The 27,159-nt window shown below is 39.9% G+C and overlaps 1 protein-coding gene across 1 annotated transcript in view; it reads right to left on the bottom strand.

Moving 5' to 3' along the window:
- RP1 (RP1 axonemal microtubule associated) overlaps positions 1-27,159 on the bottom strand; it is a 325,891-nt gene that overhangs the window by 114,158 nt on the left and 184,574 nt on the right. The window contains exons 20-22 of the mRNA XM_038000500.2: positions 14,833-14,965; positions 13,989-14,140; positions 10,747-10,901 (exon numbers count right to left, since the gene is read on the bottom strand). Of these exons, the coding sequence (XP_037856428.2) occupies positions 10,747-10,901; positions 13,989-14,140; positions 14,833-14,965 (440 nt within the window). The remainder of the gene's footprint in view (positions 1-10,746; positions 10,902-13,988; positions 14,141-14,832; positions 14,966-27,159) is intronic.

Raw genomic sequence — 27,159 nt, 5'->3', positions numbered from 1 at the left:
TACCAAGCTGGAGCAAAGGGCAAGGGCGGGTTTCAGATTTTGAGCATGGTACCTGGGCCAGCCTAGAAAACATGGCCTGCACATTGGTTGAAGGGAAACTTGGCACAGAAAAATAGACTCCCTATTTTAATATTTCCTCTATGAGAGTTTCTGTCTTGCTTTCACCTGAGTTCCTCTAAAATCTCTTCCTCAGTGTTTGCAAAAAGAATATTACCATTGGCCAAGCGTGGTGGCTCACGCCTGTAATCCCAGCACTTTGAGAGTCCGAAGCGGGCAGATCACAAGGTCAGAAGATCGAGACCATTCTGGCTAACATGGTGAAACCCCGTCTACTAAAAATACAAAAAATTAGCCGGGCATGGTGGTGGGCGCCTATAGTCCCAGCTACTCGGGAGGCTGAGGCAGGAGAATAGAATGAACCTGGGAGGTGGAGCTTGCAGTGAGCTGAGATCACGCCACTGCACTCCAGCCTGGGCAACAGAGTGAGACTCCATCTCATTAAAAAAAAAAAAAGAATATAACCATAAAATTTGGTGAAATATTATCATGTTGGAAAACATGCTTCGGGTGAGCTAATAGCTGATCCTCTGGGCAGCTTCCCCCTAAACCAGGTAAACTTTAGCGTTAGAAGCTCCCTTTTGAAGAAAAGGTCAGAAAACCAGCTTTGCCATTTACTGGCTTTGTGATCTTACCCTCCTGAAGGTTACTTTCTTTGACTAAATTACCTGCCTCATAGCAGTGTTGTGAAGCTGAAATGAAAAGTCATGTACAAGCATTTTTTTGTAGTATTACATAGTATATCAATTTTATTATTACCCACAAAAAACATGGTTATTGCTATCCCACACACTTACGCATACTCTCATTCCTTCCATCCTTCCATCTATCCATTTAATAGATACTTAGAAAGTGCCTTGTGTGTGCAGGCATTTTCCTAAGTGCTGGAGCTACAAGAAAAACAAAAGACAGAAGAAACCTGACCTGAGGAGCTTCCACTGTAAAACAGAAGAAAACAGATATGTAGATATAAATGTAACAAAGTGTGATGAGTGACATAAATACAGATGTTATAGGAGAAGAAAGAGACTGACCAACTCAATGGCAGGAATGGGGAAGTGCAAAGGAATGAAGAACAAAACAATTCAACAAAGAGGTGATACTTGAGCTGAAGGCTGGACAATAAGTAGGTCAGGAAGGGCACCGTAGAGGGAGACAACAGCACTGGCAAAGGTACAGAGTTCAATGAAATTCCATGAGGCTGAGGCACAGGAGGCTGCTGGACAAGATGGGGTAGGGGCAGGGGTTGTGTGTGGGTTATTCAAGGATCTGACAGTGTCAGGGAACTTAGAGTCTGAGCTGTAGGACTGATGCCACCACACCAGCCTTCCAATCAGCAGATAATGGGAAGGTGTGGGGTATAAAGGCGAACTGTGAGCTCACAGTCCTACCCAGCTGTCAGAATTGCTCATCTCTCCATTTTTCCAGAGCTAAGAGAAATCCTATTTCCTTCTGACCACTTTATCTCACAGTGTTCTTTCCTCCTCTGGAACCTAATAACACACACACAATATATTTTGCACATTTAATCAGCCCCTAATTATGCAATCTTACTTTATTAGTTATGTTTTGGTTTATGTATCCCATCTTTCCAGCTACATTGTTATATATGTAAAGAGTTTACTTTATATGCCTGAATAAAGGCAGTCAGCTTCATGTTTAAAAATACAGACTTCAGGGCCCAGCGCAGTGGCTCGCACCTGTAATCCCAGCACTTTGGGAGGCCGAGGCAAGTGGATCACCTGAGGTCAGGAGTTCAAGACCAGCCTGGCCAATATGGTGAAACCCCATCTCTACTAAAAATACAAAAATTGGCCAGGCGTGGTGGCGCACACCTGTAACCCCAGCTACTCAGGAGGCTGAGGCAGGAGAATCACTTGAACCTGGGAGGCAGAGGTTGCAGTGGGCTGAGGTCGCTCCACTGCACTCCAGCCTGGGTGACAGAGCAAGACTCCATCCCCAAAAAAACCAAAAACAAAAAAAGAAAGAAAGAAAGAAAAAAGAAAAAAGAATACAGATGTTAAATTTCAAGTAGAGTCAGATTGCCTTGTTTCAAAACCTGGCTTCAACACCTACTGCTTGTGCAACCTTGACCCATATTCGTAATCTGTGTAACCCTCAATTTCCTCATTTGTAAATTATGGATAATAATTGTAGCTACACAAAGGACACAGAATTAAACATACATCAATGTATTACAGTATAGTAGTTACTATTGCATTTTCTGACTGCCAAACACAGTGCCTTGTACACAGTTGGTGTTACAGAAAACATATTTGGGGTGACTGCCAGTCAACCAACAATCACCCTACTTTTCTCAGATGTGCCATAAAACAGTAGGCCTTGGATAGTGAAGCAAGTTTTTGCATTAGGACAAGAAAATTTCCCCAAAGCCAGTGAACAGATGGGAGAATTGGAGCAGTATGGCTTGAGAGGTGCAGTGATGATATTAAAGGAGTGGAATAAAAAGCAAGCAGGAGAAGGTTGCTTGACCAAGAACACAGTCCATTCTCTGCAGCCATCAGCTAAAGAATGCCTAAACCCCTCGGTCACCAGGGAGCTCCCTTTCACTGGCCTAGCTAGGAAACACAAAGACAGGGGCAAAAATTCTCTTAGTGTTTTAAGATTAGAGTAGACAACTGTGGAATGTGTAGGGGTGCTCCTGCCTTAAAACATGCAGGGTGTTTTGCTGGGGAAAGATGTATAACAAGGTAAGGAGTAGTACAGATTATATTTAGTCTGAGATATATTTTATATTTGTCACATGTTCACATTGAAAATGGCAGAAGAAATATCTGAAGATTCTATGTCTCCACCCCCATCCCCAAAAAATGAACAAGACTCATTCCTGCACCTCATTCTGTCAGGTTCCCACCATCACTACTTGTCACTTTCGCACCAAGGAATGGCACAAACTGACAAAGAAGAGCACAGAAATCTGCAGCAGCACAAATACATGCTCAGAATAGCAAGAAATGATTAATAGTGGCCTCTTTCAGGAAAAAAAAAAATCAGTAAAGTTAAATGATTGCTCACAGCCTCATGATAATTTTTATTATTCCCTTCTCCCTATAAAAATTGTATTTTACATTTCTGTACTTTATCAAAATTTCAACATCTTTTTTATCTATATCATTCATCATCTCCCCTCACCCTTCCCACCCCCGCTTTTTCCAGAAAGGGAAAATAAAACCATTTGTAGACAGGCTGAATTATTTTGAAAATAAATAAATGCATAAATTATTTGTAATGAGACATCTGAGTATGTTACAGAGGGAACTCATGCAAAGATTAGGTGACCTCTAAGGTTTCTTCCAACTTAGGATTCCATTATGTTTTCCATCCATCGTCCTTACCCCCCTCCCTCCTTCCTTCCCTTCCCCATCCCTATCTATAAATATTTGCTAAATCCATACTCGGTACAAGAAACCATACTGGAAAATAAAGAGAAACTTATGAGACCCTACCCTTAAGAAGCATATCATCTGGTATGTGAGACAAATACGTTCACAAACAATGGCAGTGCACTGTTTGGCAAGAATTGCACAAAGGTCTAAGTCAAGTGCTGGAGGAATTTAAAGAGGGTAAGGATGAACACAGTTCTGACAGGCAAGGAGAGAAAGCTTCATGGCATGGATAACATTTTGTCCGGGGCCTTAAGGGATAAGAATTTCAATAAGCAGAAGAAAGAATAAAATGAGCTAAAACAAATGAGGGAAAAGAGTAACAATATCCCTGGAGAATGTCTAGGGACGGAAGCAAAACGTACTCTACTCAGGAGAATTGGAAGAAAAGCCTAGAAAGGTAAATGGCCAAGGCAGGGGGATAATTCATTTTTAATTCACCACACACTAACACCTTCAGCCAGAGCTGGCCTAGGTGTAAAAGTTCTCTTGCCAGCTATACCTAACACAGAAGAAGGATGCTGTTCAAACAGGGCTGCTCCTGCTTCTTTTCCTGACCCTCTCCACAAATGATATACTCAGTCCTGTTCTGTATAAGGCTCAGCTCATGATTTACTCACTAATTCACTAATTTAGCACACACTTTCTGAGTACCTATTATGTTCTGTGTATTTGTCCTGTGGACACCGAAGGTCTTCATTACAACCTCCTAAGAACACGTGCCTTATGTTTGCTTTTCATGGAATAACCGCCAGAGTTGCCACAAGGCAATTAAGCAAGGAGAATGCTTTGTGAATAATAATGATGGGATGGTAGAGGGGTGATTATCAGCCTTGCTTCCACGTAACAATCTCACGCATGGAGATGCGGCCCTACTGGTATGTGAGGCTGCAGTGACAGACCAGCAGAAACGCAGCTCTCTGCCAGGCCGTCAAGGTGGAGCCCCCTTGCGGTGTGGTTGGTCAACTAGCCACTTCAGGTTTTCAAGAGTGAGATCCTGAGACTAGTAAACTGCGTTTTGCTTAAAAATCTATACCAGTGACTGGGCGCGGTGGCTCATGCCTGTAATCCCAGTACTTCGGGAGGCCGAGGTGGGCGGATCACGAGGTCAGGAGATAGAGACCATCCTGGCTAACATGGTGAAACCCCGTCTCTACTAAAAATACAAAAAATTAGCTGGGCGTGGTGGCGGGCGCCTGTAGTCCCAGCTGCTGGGGAGGCTGAGGCAGGAGAATGGCGTGAACCCGGGAGGCGGAGCTTGCAGTGAGCCGAGATCGGGCCACCGCACTCCAGCCTGGGCCACAAAGCGAGACTCTGTCTCAAAAAAAAAAAAAAACAAAAAAAAAAAACAAAAAAAAAAAAACAAAAAAAAAATTCTATACTGCTGGGACACGTCTTTTTTTTTTTTTTTTTTTTAAACTTATGCTAATTCTAAGAATCACTCTTTGGCTTTTTGTTGTCATTAACACTTAAAAATGGGTATTAAGTGACAATTCGTTTATATATGTCTTAGTGAGGTTAAGATACAATTAAACCTTTTAAATTTTATGTTTTAATTCCAAATCTGTCTTTTAATATGATTTCCCTTTGGGCTTATAGTGTCTTGATTAATGCATGCATTTTGGTTGAATTTATTACACATGTAAATTTAACGTATTCTATTTCAAAAACAACGATAGGAGCTGAAAGTAAAAATATAAGACATCAGGCCAACCTTGGGGAAAAGTGTACTGAGCTGGAGCAGTAGGATAGACACATAAACACATACATATAATTTAATGTAGTAAGTGCTGAGTTAATGTCACATGCCTTGTGAAACGTGTACAGGAAAATGAGTTTCCCAACCTGTGGCTTCAGGAAATATCTCCTGGCAGAGGTGACACATCTTTTGTCAACTCACCAGTAAATATACACATGAAAGCCTACAGGACTCCAGGCACCAGGGAATGGCCAAGAGTTAGGTAAACTCAGATCCAACAGCACCAGCTGAGAACACAGTGAAGGCCCGTGAGGAGCAGAGAAGAACCTGTCTGCCAGGCCCTGGCTGAGCTGTAGGCCTGCTGTGTGCCCAAGGCCAGCTTTTGGCTGCAAAGGTTCCCCTAGGGAGTGATTTCAAGGATGAAAGGAAGGCCTTTAATTTGCCTTGCCCAAAGGCCTGCCTCACCTGCCTTCAGGGGGCCCACAGTTGTTTCGGTGGAACAACAGACTCTTTTTTTCAACAATTAGTAAGAAGGTGCTGAGGACTGTGAAAAGGGTATGGGTCTGGAGTGGAAGTGGCACTCCACCTACCAGAGGTATTCAGGATTTGCTGATAGTCTATTCTATCCACAGTGGAAAGCTTTTAAAGTCTTCTTTCCTTATACTTTGCACAAAGGAGATAATCTCAACCTTTCTCAAAATAAATAAATAAATAAATAAATAAATAAATAAATAAATAAATAAATAAAATTTAAAAAGCCAAGAATCTTGAATAGAAATGAGACGGGAACACTTTAAAGGTGTTAGCTGCAATGTCAACTCTAAGGAATGCTGTGCAGCATCACATCCTTATTCCTCAGGTGAATGTGCCTCAGGGTCACTCCACCTATCTGACCACAATTTGGTTTTGAGAGGACAAAGCTGGTCATGCTGCCTTGCCTTGACAAGTCAAGTTAGATCATTTTATTTGTTTATTTGTTTTTGAGACAGAGTTTTTGCTCTTGTTGCCCAGGCTGGAGTGTAATGGTGCACTATGAGCTCACCACTACCTCCACCTCCTGGGTTCAAGCAATTCTCCTGCCTCAGCCTCCTGAGTAGCTGGGATTACAGGCATGCACCACCATGCCTGGCTAATTTTGTATTTTTAGCAGAGACAGGGTTTCTCCATGTTGGTCATTCTTTGTAGTTATTTGCATTTAACTGATTGATTTCTGCATTTATAAGTTCTCCTTCTATTTAGAATTTCCCTAGATATAGCCTTTATTTCAAATAACTTGCTTCTGCAAGCTCGTGTCAATGTCATTTCCCAAACCAGTCAGGAGTTACGGAAGGCAACATTGAGAGGCTTTTGACGCTCCTTGTTTCCAGGCCCTCTCAGGTCAAGCAGGTTATCAAATAAACATTGTGAATGGTATTGTTTCTATTAAAAGATAGATGCTAACTTATTTTTAATAATTTCACATTCAAGTCAAGACTCACATATACACATGCATACACAATAATTCAAGTTTGTTAACACAGAAAAATCTGGAGATTCCCTAATTTAATGCTAAACAGTACATTACAGAATCCACTCAAAAAGTATACTGGGTTAAATAGTGTTCCTCCAAAATTCATGGCCACCTAGAACCTCAGAACATGACCTTGTTTGGAAACAGGATTTTTGCAGATGTAATTAGTAAAGATGAGGCCATACTGAAGTAGCATGGGCCTAGACCAATGACGACAGTGTCTTTACAAAAAGATAAGAAACACAGAGACACAGACACACAAAAGGAAGACAGCCATGTGACAATGGAGCAGAGGCTAGAGTGATGCAGCTGCAAGCCAAGGAAACCCAAGGATGGTCAGCACCCAGCAGAAGTGGGGAGGGTGAGGAAGGACTGTTTCCCAGGCCTTCGAGACAGTGAGGACCCGATGACACCTGGATCATGGATCACTGGCCTCCAGGAACTGCAGAAGGATATATTTCAGTTGTTCAGTGCAATCAAGTCTGTGGCAATTTGTTACAGCAGCCACAGGAAGCTAATACAAATACTAAATAAAAATATTTGCATTAATTCATAAAGTCAGTTGAATGTCTGCCTTATTCAAATACAAATTTTGTTTGCTGCAAACCTCAAATAGCCAAGCCTACAGTGTAAATGGTAGAAATTCAGTGATGTATACCCCTATCTATATTAAATGTACAAAAGACAGAAAAATAATACCTTCAGGCATAGAAATAAAATAAAGCCATAAGGACGTGGGTGTTCAATTGAAGAGGGAAAAAGGAAAGGAGGATGCGCACACTCGCAGGCAGCCTCTGTGATGCACAGAAGCAGTCTCCTCCCGCGGCTCTGCTTTGTGTCTCACCTAAGCATTTCCCCTGAGCCCACAAAAGGAACAAGCACTCGGTGGTCTTTCTCTCTGCCCTAATTCAGCTGTGCTGTAAATTCTTGTTCTCTGAGGAAGCTCCAAGGAGCATGACCGAGATTTTCTTTCCTTTTCCCTTCTGTGATGTGCACCTGAGCATTTTGGATGCCTGCACCCCAGAACGAACTAGCCACAGTGAACATGCCCAGCATCATATCCTACCCAGCTCCCCCGCCAGGACTGTCTAGTCCAGCTCCTGTGTGCACCCACGGGGCTCCTTTCCCCTCAGAACAGCCTTCCAGGCTCCGTGGACACTGACCTTGACCTCATATGCACACAAAAGGCTCTGGGAGCACAGAAGTAACTACAAGTGGCTTCAGAATGGTCTTTTTCTGCAGTAGAAAGAAACCTGCTGTGCCACAAGTTCTATTCCTGGTGCCACACTCTTCTGCTCTTTAAGAAGTAAGGAAGTAGGACCTGTCCCATCTCTTTATAGCTACATAGTTGAAAGGAATTATTTTGGCAACTTACTTTCTTCATCAGGGTATTATATGAATAAGCACTAGCCACCATTTATTTAGGACCTACTATGAGCAGGGTATTAAATATTAACATTTAATATTTTATATGTTACATTATTTGTGATTGTTCAATATATTTTGTAACTAAAATTCTTTCAGATACAACCCGTTGAAATTATAATAATTAAGCTATCACATATGTTCCTTCCTTCCAAAGGAGGCCATGGTAGCACAGCACAAACAAGAAGTAAGGTAGTGCAGGGGCCGGGTGCAGTGACTCATGCCTGTAATCCAGCACTTTGGGAGGTTAAGGCAGGTGGATTGCCTGAGGTCAGGAGTTGGAGACCAGCCTGGCCAACATGGTGAAACCCTGTCTCGACTAAAAACACAAAAGTTAGCCAGGCATGGTGGTACACACCTGTAATCCCAGCTACTTGGGAGCATGAGGCAGGAGAATTGCTTCAACCCAGGAGGTGAAGGTTGCAGTGAGCTGAGATCGAGTCACTGCACTCCAGCCTGTGTGACATAACAAGACTCCATCTCAAAAAAAAAAAACAAAGTAAGGTAGCACAATAAATGATGGGTGACGATGTGAAATGTATGTGTAGACATGGACAGTGGCAGTGAATGCATCTAAATTATCCACCAGGAGATTTCATATTTAAAAGAAATCAACTAATTAATGTGACAAAGTGTATCAGAACATAAGATGAAAGTCCTGGCTGAAGCACACTCTACCTCTTCTGATGCAGGGAATAAAACAGAGCTGCCACCAGTGCCCCATAGATGCCTGTGTGCTGTGGGTGGGAGCAGGCTGGGAAATGACACCCAAGTCCTCTTCAGTGCTACGTGTTACTCATCAGATGGGGGTGCCTGTGCTGTGCTAAGTTCTGAGTACACATTGAGAGAAGAGAAAAAATATTTGTAGTTTGGCCAATTAAGTCATACTACAGGCCAAATTGGAATTGGAACTTGAGGATGGATAGGATTATAACGGGGAGAACAGACCAAGGAAAGGTCCTCCTGAGTGAAGACTAGCACTCCAGAGGACAGAAGCAGAGTGGAACAGAACTTGTTTAGGTAATTATAGGGGTCTAATTTCACTAAGATCTTGCAAGAGGACTGCTGTAAAAACAAATTGGAGGAGGAAATATAGAGTCAGATGTTACAAAGCCTTGAATGGAAGTTATGTTTTGCTTTGCTTTTGTGGCAGGCAATGAGGATTACTGAAGGTTTTTAACAGGGGAGTGATGTGATTAAAATATAGCTTTTAGAACATTATTTTCCCCCGCAATTTTTCTTGAAACATTTTCAGGCAAAGCTATACAATAAAATATTAAAGAATAAAATTTAAAATAAAACAAAGGAGAAATGAGAGAAGAAAAGATAAAGTCAGAATGATGCTAGTTAGTACCATAGAAGAGCTAGCTTGAAGGTTGTAGGCAGGTAGGCTGGGAATGAAAGACACAGAAGACAATTGGGAGACGACGGGGATGAGCTAGTCTTGATGAACAAGGGCATCAATCAGGGCAGAGGTAGTAGTAAGAGAAAAGAAAGGATGAATTAAGCAGACACTCTGAACAAGGAATTGACTGAATTTAATGACTAAAAGGCAAAAAAGATGAGGGCTACTGTGGATCTCACCGCTTCTGTTCATCCGCAGTCAGCTCCAATCATCTTGGGTGTTTGCAGTTTTTAGTGGCATGCCTTTAGGTCTTTTAGTTGAATTGCCTCATTATTTTTACTTTTTGCTTAGTACTTAAAGTTGCAATTTTCTTGGCTAAATTCAGACCCTTGAATTTCCCCTCTTCCCTATTCTGCCTGCACTTTGTTATCTCATTTCCTGTTGATTACCTATTTGGAAAAAGAGGCTACAGGGCAGCCCTCGATATTGAAGATTCAAATTTTCAAAATGGAACCCCAAGTTTCTCATTCCCATGCCCACAACAGATTGGGTTTTAAATCAATTTGTAAGTCTGGGGCCCAGCCTATTCCCTGTGACTGAGAGACCAAGCAACAATAAACATGATTGCCCATCTAGCCGAAGCTAAGCATTTTCTTGAGAAATAGCAGGGCTCAGTAAAGATCCAGAGAATCAGCCTTCTTGGAAAAACAGGTGACACTTTCTTAAGCAAGAAGGTGTGGGATTTCTATGAGGAGATTTGAAGAAGGAAGTATATGTGGGACCTGCGTCTCAAGCCTAGGCAGTACAGGGCCAGGTCAGGAATTTAGAGAGCTGCTTTCAGGACTGACCCTCATGGGACTCAAGGAAAGTCCAACTTATCCATAATTTAATGTTTGTCTTCCTTTCGTTCTGTTCTGAAAGTTCTTCTCTGTAAACTTCTCCACACTTAATTTCCTTATGAAACTGTTGTAACACTACAATTTTAGTACTGTAAAGAAACCAATAGTTAAGCAAATTTTCTCACTATTTATGTAATAATTTCCAGTATTAAACTTTTAGTCCTTCTGTGACACACAGAACATTGTGGTAATAAGAAATTATAAGATAAGCCTTCCTTACAATGCTTAGCAAAAGATTATTTAAGCAATCAATGAGTTATGCATGATGTGGAATCTGAGTTAAGGAAACAAATCTGTGACCTAAAAGATACACACCACACACACACACACACACACACACACACACACACGCAGCATCATCCACAGTGCAGCACATTCTTTTGAAGTACCTTGAAGACCAGCATTACCTTTGACAGGTGAAGATGGACTTGGATGTGGTGCCGGGCTCTCTGACTACGACTTGTTCACAGTACCAGTACTGTGATTTGTCACTGGCCTCACAGCGCAACAGCACCTTCTGCAGTTTTCCAAGCGACACTGCTGCTACTTGAAATTTATCAATCTGGTGTGGGAAACAGAAAAAAAACTCACAGAAATAACTAGTCCGAGGCATGGCAAATGCAGGCAATAGTAATAGCCCAGTGACTGCCAGAAGCAGCACAATACTTTAAAAGAGATAATGTTACTATAGTTAGCATCAAAACGGGCAATGTGGTAAGAAAAATAAGCCAATTACTTTTTATCTATCAAGAATATATTTCTGGCTGCTTTTTCGCTTTCACAGTTTTATTTTCTCCATTTGTAGTAGCATCCAGAGTAATAAACAAAGAAATTCCAACACAAAGACTCATGTTAGACCCCTACTCTGAGAAGCAGTTCATTAGGGCATCAGGTTGACAACCATGCAGCTAATGTACAGCACATTTCCTTTCTATGAGTACTGATATGCTGTGAGACATGTGGGACAAATTTTCTTTCCTTCTTTCCTTCCTCTCCTCCCTCCCCTCCCTCCCTCCCACCTTCAATACATCCTTCCCCTGCACCTTCCTCTGTAGATGAAAATAGAGCACATTCTTGGGTTTGTTGTAAAAGAGCAGCCTGGACTCCTAAATAGATTTAGTTTGTTATATCAAAAATATGCTGACATTTCCAGAGAGATTCAGGACCTGAAGTCAGTGCTATACTGATTAAAATAAAAAGAACTCCTTCACACATTACTTCCTCGTAGATGATTGTTGAGAATAACTGTCCTAAAGTTATCTGAGGAAAGGATCATGAATTTAAGTAAGTCTGAAAAATTACCAGAAATGATAGTTTACTGTTAGCTACTGGCACTCTATGGTAAAAAATGTGATTCTAGTATCACTTGTATTGCCTATGTGGGGAGCTGTCTTAACAGCTCCCTGCATTGTTACCAGGTTGAATTTTCGATTTGATATTTGAAGACACACTACCTGAGTCTCAACTATTGGCTCCATGTTGTTGATGGAAACCTCCTGTAGAGTCCAGACCAAAACCATTACTAGTTCAGTAATGACGGTTCTGTAAACCAGATGATGAGTATTTGTGCATCTTCTCATGTGTGCATGGATCATCTCATTGTCACTATCCTGCATTCTCAGCACGGCTTTACAAGGGACGTTCATGAGGCGCATCACCTATTGTAGCAAATGCAAGTGATGCCCCATCCCATGTCCTCTGGATCCATTTCTAGGTGCATCTGCTGCTTTGATAAACAGTTTAGGTGTGCTCATAACTTTCTATCTCAATCCCCTGTCTCCTGCTTCTGTGTCTGAGGGCTTCCCCTGGTGGGACAAATCTGAGGGATGTTTCACAGAGTTTCTCTGAAGCTCTCAGCAAGAAGAGGGAGCCATAATAGTAACCAGCTCACAAATGTCCCTATATTGCTTTTCTCCTTTCCTGCCTCACTGTTCCCACTCCTTCACTTCTCAAGTGCTTACTGGGATTATCTCCCAGATAAATTACCTTCACTGAAGTCTTTGTCTCTCAGTTAGCTTTGGGACAAACCCAAACTACAGTACCTTGAGGTCTGGAAAGATAGGCTGAGTCAGCTTTCTGGTCTCTTCTTGTATCTTAAAGTAACTTTAGGTTTGAAGATGGAATTAAATTGGGTCTGTTACATATATTGCTACGTTTTATTATCATGCTAGGACACCTTGTAGAGAAAATGACAACTAGCCCAATGAGTGGTTTATGATGTGAGATGTGGCTGGTATGCACAAAGTCTGATAATAAAACTCTCAGACTCTTACCACAGTTTCTTGACTACAAAACTCTTGAAATTATTTGGCATTTCCATTACATCCCAAGCACCGAGGAAAATAACAGAAAATGTAAAATCTAAAATGAACCAGGGAAGAAAAACACTTTTACATCTCTGATTCTAAACTTAAAAACGGATACCACTAAGCCCTCACTGTACTCTTCTTTATAAACTGATGGCAACTATATCTCCTACCCAATTTTAATTTCAGTCCATAACATACCCTCCCTACTGTCTGGAAAATGCTAAACACAATGATGAACTGAGGAAGATCAATCATGAAGATGACTTGCAAAATCTCAGCAGGTAACGTCCCATGATAACAGCACTGCTGCAAAATGATACATGCTGGCGTCCAACGAGCAGGCAGCCAGGGGACATGGAGCCTCTGCCATTTATCCTCAAGTGGTAGGGTGAAAGAGTCTGGGGCTGATGTAAAGCCAGCAGCGTTCTGTAGGAGATCACTTCACTGATTACTTAGCATAATATTAATAATAATACCATGGTATCTAAAATTTTGTTCCTGCTTAAAATTAATAATTCATTCCTGATAGCAAAAGTTAGGCCTAATTTTGCTTTTGACTCACTCAAAGCAGAACTAGCTTTCCTATTCATTCTGATGAAAGCTTTTGTGTAATCAACAGTGACAAATGTATAGGTGAGCTTTAAGATATCCAATGTTTCAAAATATTTCACAAACTGCAACAGTCTGAGAAACAGCACTCTAACTGGTTTAAGGAGTCTTCTTTCTTAAAAATATGCCTTTAGATTACATAATCCCCAAACTTAATTTCAGACCCTCAGATAGTACCTTCTCTCCATATACAACAAAATAACATTAACAATATCCTACTGCAACTTCTCAAAGATCTAATATATAGAAAGACTTATGCTTGTCCATAAGGACAAAAGGAAATAAGGAGGGGCTTAGGTGTGAAAATAACAGTTGGCCCCATTCAAGATGTTATATAGATTAAAGGGCATTGTGTTATCATATGAAATATAGTATAATGGCATTTATATGGCCTTATCTTTTAAAATAATGCCTTGTATCTTTCAAACCTAAGAGAGCACATTCAAAAATGTTTTCCTTGTCTTTTCATTTTTTTCTTTTTCTCACACAATCACTAATCCTTAATATATTTTCTTTGTTCTATTATTTACTGTTGGTTTAGTATGTCCCATTTTTCTTGCAAGAACAACTTCCAAAACAAAGCACACTAGAAAGTCAGGTCAGGAAAACGTGTTAAAGATGTCCTAAAACTAACATTTGAAGAGTGCCAAACACCTTTTAAATTTTAAATCATAGATGGCCATCTTCAGAGAGATTGTTAAGAATCTGGGAAATTATTTGTATAGACTCACCTGTCCTCTTTGAAATTTTACTTGCATGTTAGATTTGTACAGCAGTCTGAGGCCAGAGTCTCCCCTCTCCCCAAAGAGACAGAGGAAAACCTCAGACTCCGTTTCTGCATGCTTCAGCTTCCCAGTGTAGACGTCAACCTGATATCTCACTACTGGCAAAGCAACAGGGAGAGAAAACAAGAGGAAATACATTACCTTGAAATCCATATAAACAGAACCCAGATCCATAGGTTTTCAGGCTACAGTGAAAAAAGAAAAACATATATGAGAATTCCTCTAATCTGGATTTTCTGTGTCTATTGAGAGGCTTTTGAGCTTCAATTATTTTTAATCATACACGGGCATTTTTATACCATGAACAAAAGGCCAGAAGGTTTATTGCTTTTTCGGAAAGAGAAATAAAAGATTTTTTAAAAGGTTGTTCTTCTATATATGACATAAGAGGACATTTTATGTTTAGTATTTTAGTGGTAAGGGTGACTGTTATTGTACATTATGTTTAAAGTTTAAAATGACGTAAGGTTTGATGAGGAAAGAAATCAAGCAAGGAGGTAAGCTGGCCCCAGGCAAAGCTAAGGTGAGTCGCAGTCACAGCATTTCTTGTCTCTCATAGCCTCAGCCTTTGTGACTGTGGCTGGGCCACAAGAACAATTTTGAGATTACATTTAATCTAAGATCCACCAGCAACTCATGCTGTGACATTAAAAACGTCACTTCTCAAGAGTAAAACAACTCTCTTAGAAGCAGGAAAAATATTCTGTAACTAAAGAGCTTAGAAGCAAATTTAAGCAACTACCAAACAATTTGTCTATGGAATAGATGCTACTGAAGATTAATAACACACATGGAAAAATAGCTTGTCCTCCTTTTACTACAGGAAGCTCACAGACAACATCCCCATCTGCCTGAATCCGAGAGAGCCGCACGTTTGCTGCAAAATCTAGGATCTTCTTGCTTTTCGTATGTTGCATGGTCACCTGGAATTAGAAGAAAAAATGACCAAATTGTGTCATCTCCAATTTCTCAAAGAATTTGGAATTCAAAATGCATCCCAGGGATTTCAAAAATGTACTGCATACTCTGATGATGGTGATAGTGGTGATGGTTCTTAGTAGTAGTAGCAATAGTAGTAGTAGTAGTAGCAGGTTGGTGCAAAAGTAATTGCCATTTTGCCATTACTGTTAATGACAAAACCACAATTACTTTTGCACCAACTTAGTAGTAGCAGTAGTAGTAGTAGCAGTAGTAGCAGTACCATCAGCTGTTTATTAGGCAATTTTTATTTGCCATGTATTATGCTAAGTGCTTTATTTTAATTATCTTTTAACCTTAACCAACCAGACTTGTAAAATTCTTTCAATCTAATAGATAAGAAAATGGAGGCATGAAGATTTGAAATGGACTCTAGCAGATTCAAAGCTCTCAATTTCACCTGTCGTAGTGATTTGAAAAAAAAGCAATCTCAGAGAACTCGAAAGGAGATCTTGTGTTCATATTAGTCACCAAAGCAAGACATACATCAGAACTTGAAAAAAAAAAAGTGAATGCCTTTTGCCAGGTGCTGTGGCTCACGCCTGTAATCCCAACACTTTGGGAGGCTAGGTGGGTGGATCACGAGGTCAGGAGATCGAGACCATCCTGGCTAACACGGTGAAACCCCGTCTCTACTAAATACACAAAAAAATTAGCTGGGTGTGGTGGCAGGCACCTGTAGAACCAGCTATTCGGGAGGCTGAGGCAGGAGAATGGCGTGAACCTGCCTCCCGGGCTGAGATCGCGCCACTGCACTCCAGCCTGGGCAACAGAGTGAGACTCCATCTCAAAAAAAAAAAAAAAAAAAAGTGAATGCCTTTTAAGTGTATTTATAACATCTGTAGGCTCTAAATAAACCCCCAGTTGCCAGAGACCAAATGCCTGCACCTTCCAGCATGCAGGCAGCTGCCTTTCCCCCCAGCCCAGTGACTCCTCCACCAACCCCTCGTCAGCCCCTTTGGTGGCTGTTCCACACAAAGGCCCCTTCCCTTTATCTTCCCCTTCACATGCCAGAAGACTAGTAGAGGACTTCCAGGCATAAGCCCACAGTTGTTTGTCTTGCCTCCTATCACGATAGATAAAAATGTCCTTATACTTTTAAGATTCCAGCTAATCTTCTAAATAAGTCCCTGTCCCTCCTCAATTTTCTCTGCTTCCTGGTCTTAGGAGCAGGTGCCACCATTTCTCAGATGGCTTATTCTTCAAGCTTGCTGCCATAACCCATTGTCTGCTGTTCTTGCTCTCTTCCAATCCTGCCTTTAGCCTGTTTCAAGAGAGACTATTTTAAAACAGAAATATGATCATTTTGCACACTGCACACAACTTTTTTTAAACAGTCCTTCCTATAGTATAAAATCCCAAATCCTCAATACAATGAGCAGTTCATGGTTGGGTCATAATCTTGCTAGATACTTCTCCTTCACGTGCTATGTTCTAGTTGTACTGATCTGTTCATGGTTCCTCAACCTGGCTACCTTCCCTCTCATGTCAGTTTTCACATACACTCATAGCTCTGCTTAGAACAGTTTTCATCCCGACTCATTACCATGATGACTCTGCCCATCCTTCATAGCTTACATGTAACCTCTTCTAAGGAGTTTTTTGTGAGCCCCCAGTTTGGTTCAGCAACCCTACTTTGTGATCCGTGACAGCCTCCCTATTCATGATTTAACAGCTAATATTTGACTGACTTGAGGGAAGAAACCATGTCCTATCCATCTTGATACTACCACAAGCTTTCACAAGGCAGTCCTTGGGTCGTTTGTTGAATGAATGATCAAATGAATAACTACGTGAAATGTGTATTTGTCAACACAGGTTACAGACTAACTCAGCACACCTGATTATTAATGAGTGACGACTGTATCTTTACTTGCTCCAGGCAAGAGGTCTTGAAAAGAACACTGGACAGCTAGAAAAACTGTGACCAAAGTCTAGTTCTGGCATTTCCAACTGACCATGAGAAATCATGTAACCACTTTGAATATCAGTTTTCTCATCTTTAAAATAGAAATAATGACTATCTCATACGGTTACTGTGGATATTAAATGAGATTATATGTAATGTATAAAATTTTATATAAACTATATAAATACTTCATATTAACATTAGTGAAATGTATATATGTATACATACATTAATATTAAAAAGGTTAATATAATATATTCTGCTGAAATTGGAAATGTTCTCTTTGGATTATATCATTCTTTATTTAGACAGGGGCCAGTGTCTGTGTGGAATTTGCACATTCTCCCTAAGTCTGTATGGGTTTTCTCCAGGTCCTCCAGTTTCCTCCAACATCCAGAAGTTCTGCATGTTAGAGGAACTGGTGTGTCTACATGGTCCCAGTGTGAGAGTGTGGGGGGTGTGCAAGTGTGTGGGTATTAGTGTGCCCTGCAATGGGATGATGGCATGGCGTCCTGGCCAGGTCAGTTCCCACCTTGCACCCTGAGCTGCCAGGACAGGCTCTGCCCACCCACAACTCTGAACTGGAATAAGCAGGTTGAAAAATGAACGAATGAATACAAATGATTGTCAAATAAAAATGTGTAACGTCTATAATAATCATACAAATGTACAACAATAAACAATTAGGGGACGAAAGCACTCAGCGAGTTGTCATGTTTGTGATGGTTTTTGAACTGCATGGTGGGAGGAGGTGGTCCTGACAATTTCCCTTCGCAAACATTTATTCCTTGATTTAACTCACCAAAACTACGACTGCTATCACTCACTAATTCACCAAATATAGGGTAAAACTTTCTTACTTGTTTTCATTAATCTTTATTAAATTTATGTATAGCTCACATTTATTTCAATGGTTAATATGTGAAGTGTTTTGGACTTTATAAGATTGGTGATGTTTTTGGGACCAGAAATATGCACTAGAAATTTAACTCTTGTTTGTATCCGTTAGCCTGTGGTAATTAGTTTCATTATACCAAGTTTTGTTTGAAGTCACAGTTTCCAAGAACCTAAGAAAATGTTAAGCGATTACAAGGTCATACTACCTAAAACTTCAACAGGTTCTTCCTCTACATTAGCCTCTCCATGTAAACTGGCAAGAAGCCTCTGGTTTCTAAGGCCCCATCATCCCTTCATCCTTAGAAGAGCCCACTGATAAGAAAGCCTCACTGATTTGACTTAAGTGCAATCCCACCAACACCACTGAAAAGCCTCCATGGCGAGGGCTCTAAATGAGTTCCATTTACCTTCGAAGTCATGATGGCTCAAAACAGAAAAATAAAGAATCTAGGTAATCTCCAGTTAGGTTTGTTTTTATTTTCACAAAAATTTTTTTCAACTGTTAAATTAGTAAGAAGGCAAAATTCCAGGACGACCACAATGTTTAAACCCAGTTACATGATAGCTAATGGCAGGACTCAGTAAAATGCATGTGGCAAGTGAAACAAACCTGGATTTGAATTAAAAGACCTTGGTTTATGTATTGGCACTGCTACTTACCAGGTGTATGGCCTTAACCATTAACCACTGAAATAAATGTGAGCTATGCATACATTAAGAAAGATTAAGGAAAACAAGTATAAAAGTTTATTTTACCTCATTTTTTGGTGGATCAGTGAGCAATAGCAGTCTTGTGATGGTGAGTTAAATCAAAGATTAAATGTTTGCAAAGTACAAATTGTCAGAAGCACTTCCTCCCATCATGCAGTTCAAAAACAAACCAGCACAAACATGGCAGCTCACCGAGCACTTTTATAAAAGTTCCACAAGAGGACCTGTCATCTTCAGGCCCTCATTTGCAAAACTGCCATCACATCTCAACAAGCTGAAAAGTGCCTTATGTAATAAAATGAGATTAAAACACCTTTTAGAAAACGGTTTGTAAACTATAAATGATTACACATAGGAAGTTATTTCCCAAAGCAGAACTTTCTCAAGAATGGGTGGCGGTGTGTCGGGAGTGGGTTCCTTCTGGTGGGTTCGTGGTCTTGCTGACTTCAAGAATGGAGCCACACACCTTCACGGTGAGTGTTACAGCTCTTGAATATGGCACAGACCCAAAGAATGATCAGCAGCAAGATTTACTGTGAAGAGCGAAAGAACAATGTTTCCACAGCATGGAAGGGGACCTGAGAGAGTTGCCACTGCTGGCAGGGGTGGCCAGCTTTTATTCCCTTATTTGTCCCCTCCCATGTTCCATTGTGTCCTATCAGAATGCCCTTTTTAAATCTTCCCTGTGATTGGCTACTTTTAGACTCCTGCTGATTGGTGCGCTTTACTGATTGGTGAGTTTTACAGGGTGCCGATTGGTGCATTTTACAATCCTCTTGCTAGCTACAGAGTGCTGATTGGTACGTTTTTATAGAGCGCTAATTGGTGCATTTTACAATCCCCTTGCTAGCTACAGAGCGCTGATTGTTGCATTTTACGATCCTAGCTACATAGTGCTGATTGGGGCATTTACAATCCTCTTGTAAGACAGAAAAGATCTCCAAGTCCCCACTTGACCCAGGAAGTCCAGCTGGCTTCACCTCTCAGTGATACCTAAGAACATTGTAAAAGAGCTTGATTTCAGAACATCTAATCTTCCAAGTTAACAGTAAGAGGGTGGTTGTGCCTAGAAGTAAGACCACTTCTTTCCAGATCCACATGCTAGTTATGTGATATGGGTACTGCCTAGTTCTCAAAACCTCAATGTTCTCAATTGGGATAATGATAGTATCTACCTTGCTGTGGTATAAACATTAAGAGTGATCATGTATATACCCTGAGTGCTCAACACGTTTATTGTTATTAATAATAATAGTATCAAAATTAATCTCAGAGATTAGAGATCAGAATTCTTAACAATTATTTGGGATTGTGGTTCCTCACTCTTTAACAACCTCCTAGAGACTGCACAAGGAACACTTCAGCCAAATGTTCAGTTCTCTATTACCAGAATGAGAAACACTAATCCAATTCCCTGACTCCTACTGTACTTGGGAGAGCTGACCACAACCATCTGGGAAGACAACTAACGGTCTCCTTTGGCTCTCCTCCCCTTAGCCAGTCTGAAGTAGCTTCTCCTGCTTCCTCTCTCCTAGGCCCCTCCATGAATTCTCTAGCCCATCAATCAAGGAGTTCATAAACAAAAGGCAAAACCTCTAACTTCAACAACAACAACAACAAAAGAAATCTCCAAAGCTTTGGAATCCCAAAGCTGTCCTCTGAGCTAGGTCTCCCACTCATCCCATCCTCCCAAGAAAGCTCTCCAGCACTTCTAGTCTCCTGGGCCCCTAGATCACTGTGCAATCCTTGCCTGCTTTCCCTAAAATGGCTCCCATTCTGGTCTTTTGTACCTCAGGCCGGAGCATTTAAGAAAAAGGAGGCCATTCCTTTCTAAACTATAAGGACTGGCACTGTCCCAACTCCTCTCGAAGGCTTTACCTCTTCTTTCATGTCCTCCCCGAGCCCCTTCTCTAACTGTTCTTAGTGCCTGCATTTAATGTCAACCTAGATATCAATGGAGCAAGGATCAGGTCCAGTTGGGTCAGAAGAAAGGTCATCACTGTGTCCAGAAGACTCGGGTTTGCGAGGGCAGAATGAGCCAACTGCCCTTTGCCATAGCCTCACTCCACATCCTGACTAAATGTAATTAATAACCAACAACAATTGCCACCATCTATATTTGTATTCTACCTTTTTTATAAAACACTCTTCACACATTTCATTTAATCCTGAACAAAATAAATAAAATAATCTTATCTTTTCCTAGAAGAGAAATGATATAGAACCAGAGTCAACAAATGCTTTCTGAGAGCTACCCATGTGGCCAGTTGTCTGCTTAACAGTGGATGCAAGATAAACACTGGTTAGAACACAAAGAATACATTAGGATGAGAAAGGATTTAGAAAAAAATCCTTTTAGAAATCCTACTCTGAAATACCATAAACCTTTGTTCTATAAAACAAAACAAAAAATACTTCTACTTTCATTACAGATTCCATACACACAAAGCTTTTTCTGAAAAAGTAAAGGCAAATAGTCACCAACACGTTTGTTGGACACAAAGTATTTACAGTACTCTATAAGATCTGATACTGGGGATGGTGGATGGGGCAGTCATGTCAGTTATTAATATTTTCTTTGTATAGCCAGAAATATGAAAATATAGTAAGGTTTAAATGTGTTAACAGAGAACATTTTAAGTGTTCTTGCAAATCAGACACAAAGTCAAAGCTTGACTCTAAATGTCATCCTGTGCCTTGTGATAACACCCTATTTGTTGCAAGGACTGTACAAAGAGAACCAACTATGGTGTTTACAACTGACTGAGGGACTATCAAATACATGAATTTATCTTTGGTTCAAATAAGCTGGCACAACTTTGAGAATGTTTCTATAAACTACTGGAGTCTTTTGAGATTAAACATTTGCCTGGAGATTTTGTCAAAAGAAGCTGGTGCTTCCTGCTGTTCACTGAACTAGAAAATCCTCAAAAACAAACTATTTTTCTTACTGCATTTCAGAACTTGCTCTTTCCTTTATGTGGTTCTTTCTAGAACCCTGAAGTGAAGAGGTAACTGGAAATGAAAAGGAACTAGAAATATTTATGAGATACTTTAAAACTTCAAAAAAATAAGGCATTTCTTACCTAATTTTGCTAATTTCAGGACTGCCTGGGGCTCATATCAAGTAGGTTACCATATCATATTAACCAGCAGTAGGTTAAAATAATAACGAATTCACCAAAACCTATGACCCACTTCAATTCAAAGACTTAGAATAATCAAACAGTTTTGAGAGAATTCCTATTCTATTTGAGCCTATTTATCCAGTTAATGTTTAGCAAATGTGCTGCAGAGGCAGCCCAGACATTGGAGAGAGCATTAGGCCATGGGCCAAGAGAAGGGGCACTGGCCTTATGTCGCCACTAATTCTGTGTGAATGGGTCAAACCTCCAAGACTCTCCAGGCTATATATTTGAGACAGGGTCTCACTCTGTCACCCAGGCTGGAGTGCACTGGTGCAATCTCAGCTCACTGCAGCACACCCAGCTAATTTTTTGCATTTCTGTAGAGACAGGGGTCTTCCCATGTTGCCCAGGCTGGTCTTGAACTTCTGGGCTCAAGAGATCCTCTGGCCTTGGGCTCCCAAAGTGCTGGAATTACAGGCATAAGCCACTGCACCCAGCCGTACTTTACATATTATAAATACGTGTTAAATAAACAAAATGTGTTTTATTTGTTCATTCGTTCCACAAATGTTTATCTAACATCTACTGTATGACAGGCAATACTCTAGGAGTTGGTATTATAACACTGAAATACAAAGCTCCTGTTCTCAAGTCACTCACTTTCTAGTGGAAGTCAGACAATAAACAAATGTAAAATATCAGATAAGGGATGTGTTATAAAGATAATAAACCATGCTGATGTGATCAAGAGCAAACGTGGGCTCCCTTGAGATTGTATAGCAAAGGACCTCTAAAGCAGGAGAAGACCAGTGTGGCTTCCACAGCATGAGAAGGGACAGAGAAAGAGGTGGGCAGGGGACAGATTACATGAGGGGACATGATCTGACTGATGTTTATGAGAGATCACTCTGGCTGCTCTTTGAAATCTGGATACTGAGCTGGGGGGAGACCTTTACAGCAGAGAGAAGAGAAAAAATTGCAACTTGGAGTAAAGTGATGGTAATAAGATGGAGGAAAAATAGACAAAATTGAGGTATTTTTCAGCAATAGAGTCAGCAGGAGATTCCTGAGGGATTGGATTTTGGAGGGAAGGGAAATAAAACACTCTAGGAAAACTCGTAGGATTCTGGTTTATACAACTAGGTAGACAGTGACACCATCTACTCAGACGAACAAGAATGAAGGAGAGCAGGTTGAATGAGGGAATCAAAAAGGTCTGATTATGTTTTATTTATTTTTTTCACTGATATTCACAACTTGTGAGATACCAAGTACCGTTGAGCCCTATTTTACAACAAGAAAAACCTAGAGAAAAGGTGATTTTTTAACTTTTTAGAAATTAAACATCTTTCAAGTCTTTTGACTTCAACTCTAAAGCTTATTACCTCAATTTGAAAGAGTCAAAGTCAATTCCAGAGAGAAAAAAATAGAAAACCTAAGATTTAAAAACAATTATTAGTTTTAACAGCATTTTCTAAAATATATTCTTATCTTTCTTTCTTCAATATTCAAAGTTAATTACTATCTGTCTATGTTCAGTTACAGCCATCTCGTTTTGAGTCCAAGCTACCCATTACCTAAAATCAGTATGGTCACTTGGATTAATATTCTACAACTGTATTTTGAATGCTAGACAGCACAGTTGGTTAATGTGTATTAATACGGCTGAAATAGCAAGTCAGACCTTCTCAAAGGCCTCTGAAGTATGATCAAGGAATACAAGTTTAAGAGTCTGAATGACATCACATGACCCACCACTAGATCAAAAGCCCCAAAGTACCAGAGTATCATGAAATGGGCAGGTGCTCCCTGCTCAAAATGCTATGTCAAAAACTAGATTTTCACCCATTTTAATTTGGGACACTGGGAATAATTTCAACAAACACTTGTTTAGAAACAACAGCTTCCCCCAAACAACAGCATTCCATAAGTGCTTGCATTGTTCATCACAAGATGAACAATAGCTATTGGCTATAAATGGTTGATCATTAATGGGGGGAACCCTCATGGCATATATCCTAATAATGGCAGACTTTCAGATTTTCCAAGTCCACAAAAGGCAGCCTTTGGTCACTGTAAAACCAATCATTTTCCTTTTTGGAAATAGTATTTTCTTTTGGCTTTCAGACTGAAGCATCATCTAGTATTATTCTGTCAATACTAAAAAGACCCAAAGCCTTGACTTTTGCTTTAGCGCTGATACAGAATTGCCAAATGTGAGTACTATGAAAGAGTCGATATGGCTGAGAAAAAGTGCACTAACATTAAACTTCAAAGCCAAACTTTATGTTGGGATAGATGAGAAATAGAAAAAGGGTGAATTTCCAAAACCATTTTTTCACTGAAACATGCATTCATTTTCCTTGCAAACAAACAAATGAAAAAAGTGCTTGGGGAAAAAATAAAGGAAAAGGAAACAGCAGTGTCTTTATCACATAAAATATTCAGTATTTGTTTTAATTTCCTAAATGAACAGGAATAATTTTAGGAATGCCTTCAATAGAAACTAAAGTTCATTTGCTGAGCTCCCCCTACTGATTTACAACAGCAAATATTAGTTGTTTCACAAGAGAATATTACCATAAAAACTCATTCTTGTTTCTTAGAAACTTAAAATTCCTGGATTACTTTAAAAATTTTCAACCAAGTGGTTAAATACATATCCTAAAAATAGTTGACTGGAACAGACAGATGGTGGTACTTACAAAGTCTGAATTAACATGTTAGAATTCAGTAACGAGAATATAACATCTAGGTCAGGTTACCCAACCTTTCTGCTCAGAACCTGAGAAAAGGGAGAAATCAATTTAGTTCTCTCCAAAAATATTTTGGAAGACAGATGTAGAGACAGCGTGTGCCATTTTGACTGGGACAATTACAATGACAACTTTATGGATAACTAAGCACAATCTGGTTTATAGTTAGGTTAATGGTGGGATGTGTTCTTTGAAGACAAGAACTGCATCTTAGTCATGTTGGCATGCTCAAATGACCAACAGAACTCTTGCAACTCTTATCAACTCTTCTAGTAATACTTGATAACATACTTTGAATACGAGTACAATTGTTTTCTGAATGAGTACAAATGTATAGTTTTATACATCTGTGCTATTGTTTATTCTAGCACCAAAGTCCAAGGAGAGACTTGATGTGTTCTCTCCCACCCTGACACACTTAAATCTATATATTTAAAAATTGCCTTTGTCCTAACCTGTCCTAAAATATAAAGCTAATTTGACTAGCATAGTCCATGCAATATAACAAAAGGGAAATACTGATTAAGAAGACTATATAAAAGACATAAAGATTACTGAACTTTGCCACTAGCAAATGCATGTGGAGGAATAAAATTTTGTACTGTATAGCAGTAAACTTCCAGTGTATTTGTGAAATACTGAGAGAAGAAATAATGACTGGAGTTTAATTGTCAGACAGAAGATGGTAGTCATCTATACAGAATTTTTTCTATATGCTTGAATAGGACTGTAAGAGACGGTAATAAAATATTTGTAGGTCTACGTATTTATCAAGTGACTCTACCTAAACAAGGTCAAACAGCTTGTGTCTGACAAATTCCAGTCTATGTAAAGATCCTTCAAACACAAGGAAATTATTTCAGCTTTGCAAATAGACACTTTGCTTCTCATTGGGGAACAAATTATTTTACATATTTAGGATGCAATATTTCATAACCATCCCTTTGGGGCTCTCTGACACAAGTCCCCACTGTGCACTCAGAGACATCACCTAGGCGCCCTAGGGAGCTCCCTTGCCCTCTTCCCCTTTTGAGTATAGGCCTGCACTGTGGCTTCTGGACAGATCACTGCTGGAGGGAACTTCCTCCATATGCAACCTTGTCACATCTTAGGTGATGTTGTGTGCTAATAAAAGGTGTGCTACTGCCTCTGCACCATAGTCATATCTTTTTCCTAAATCAAACCCCAAATGTCTCGAACCCCTACAGTAATGCACAGTATTCCTTTCATAGAAAGTTAATAGATTTTACCTGAAAAATATGGCCCCCTTGGTGAATTTAGTTTTGGAAATGCTGTTAAACAGATTTCCTTACCACAGGGCATCCCAGAGTCTTTACTATATTTATTTGCATTGTGATCCTCCAAGAGAGGAATGAAAAACTCTGTTTCCAAAACTCATGTGGGAAACTCAGTGTTTTCCACACTGGAAACATTTATTGGGGAGCATCTTGGGAAAGCAGAAGCATGGCTGGCTTTTCACATCATGGGAAGTGGCCTCAGGGCTGAGGTGAGTGGGCATTAGTGGGGAAAGTAACTTATCTGAATGGTTCACATAAACACTGGTGTCTAAAAGACGTTCTTCACTAAATTAAACTAGGGCTCCTTGAGAAATAGGTAATTCCATGGCTAGGGAAAAGAAAGTGCTAGATAAGCCTGAAACGACTTTTCAAATCAGAAAGTAAAGAAGTCCTCGTAGAACGGACAGTGACAAGTGAAAAGAATATAGGGGCTTACAGGAAAAAATGAAGGATGGTTTCGGCATCAAAGTAAATTATGTTAATAAAGATTAGCCCATCAAATAAAATAGGGATCTGCAAGTACACACTGGTATAAATAAATAAATGAAATTTTGAAATGGAGAGAAGGAAGAAGTTCTACCTTGTAGTAGAATGCCAATTAACATGTAGGGAAATAACAATAAATATAAAAATCACCATTTGGCAACCATCACAGTACTAACTGACTAAGGCAAGAATCATCAATGGATCCTAAAATTAGTGGGTAAAAATTTTATGGTGAATAAGATATTTACATAACCGAAGAATCAGTGGACATCATGTCAGTAAATATTTGTCAAATGATTAAAACACACACATAAACACACATAGATATATACATTTTAACAGGGAATGGCAAAGTAGATGGGGTGCAACCTTAACAATGGGGAATCTGGGTGAAATTTGAGTTCTTTTTTCCATTCTTGTAATTTTTAAAATAAATTTGAAATCACTTCACAGTAAAAAGTAAAGTACGCTGTAGGAAAAGTCCCTTCTCTTACACTGCTTTGGTAATGACAATTCGAGCTGCTCATTTCAATCAATTAATTAGTGTTCTACCCACTTTACTCTTCACAGAAGCCTTTACCACTGACCAGAGGAATGGATGACCCCTCCCTTGTTTCCCAGGACTGAGTGCTCCTTCCTTGGATGGCTTATGCTGGGGATGTTTTTTTTCCTCCAGTTGAAGAATCACTACATAGTGATGTTGCTATACCGCTCAACCACTTTTTCACTCACAGGCCCCAAAGAAAGCACAAGCCATGCTATTGACTTCAGGCCCACTTAACTCAAGGGTAAGTTTCTTTTAAAATGTTCTGACTCGCCTTTCCCAGTAACTCACAGGCACAGAGCTTGTGATTTTACTACACTTTGTAGGTTCCATGGTTTTTGCATCTTATTAAAAGGTCATTGCTTTTCTCTTCTTCAAATTCTTTCAATGCTTCTAAATAGAAAACTTTA

This window comes from Chlorocebus sabaeus, chromosome 8, assembly GCF_047675955.1.
Source record: "Chlorocebus sabaeus isolate Y175 chromosome 8, mChlSab1.0.hap1, whole genome shotgun sequence".
NCBI lineage: Eukaryota > Metazoa > Chordata > Mammalia > Primates > Cercopithecidae > Chlorocebus > Chlorocebus sabaeus.
This window is presented reverse-complemented; position numbering and strand designations above follow the sequence as displayed.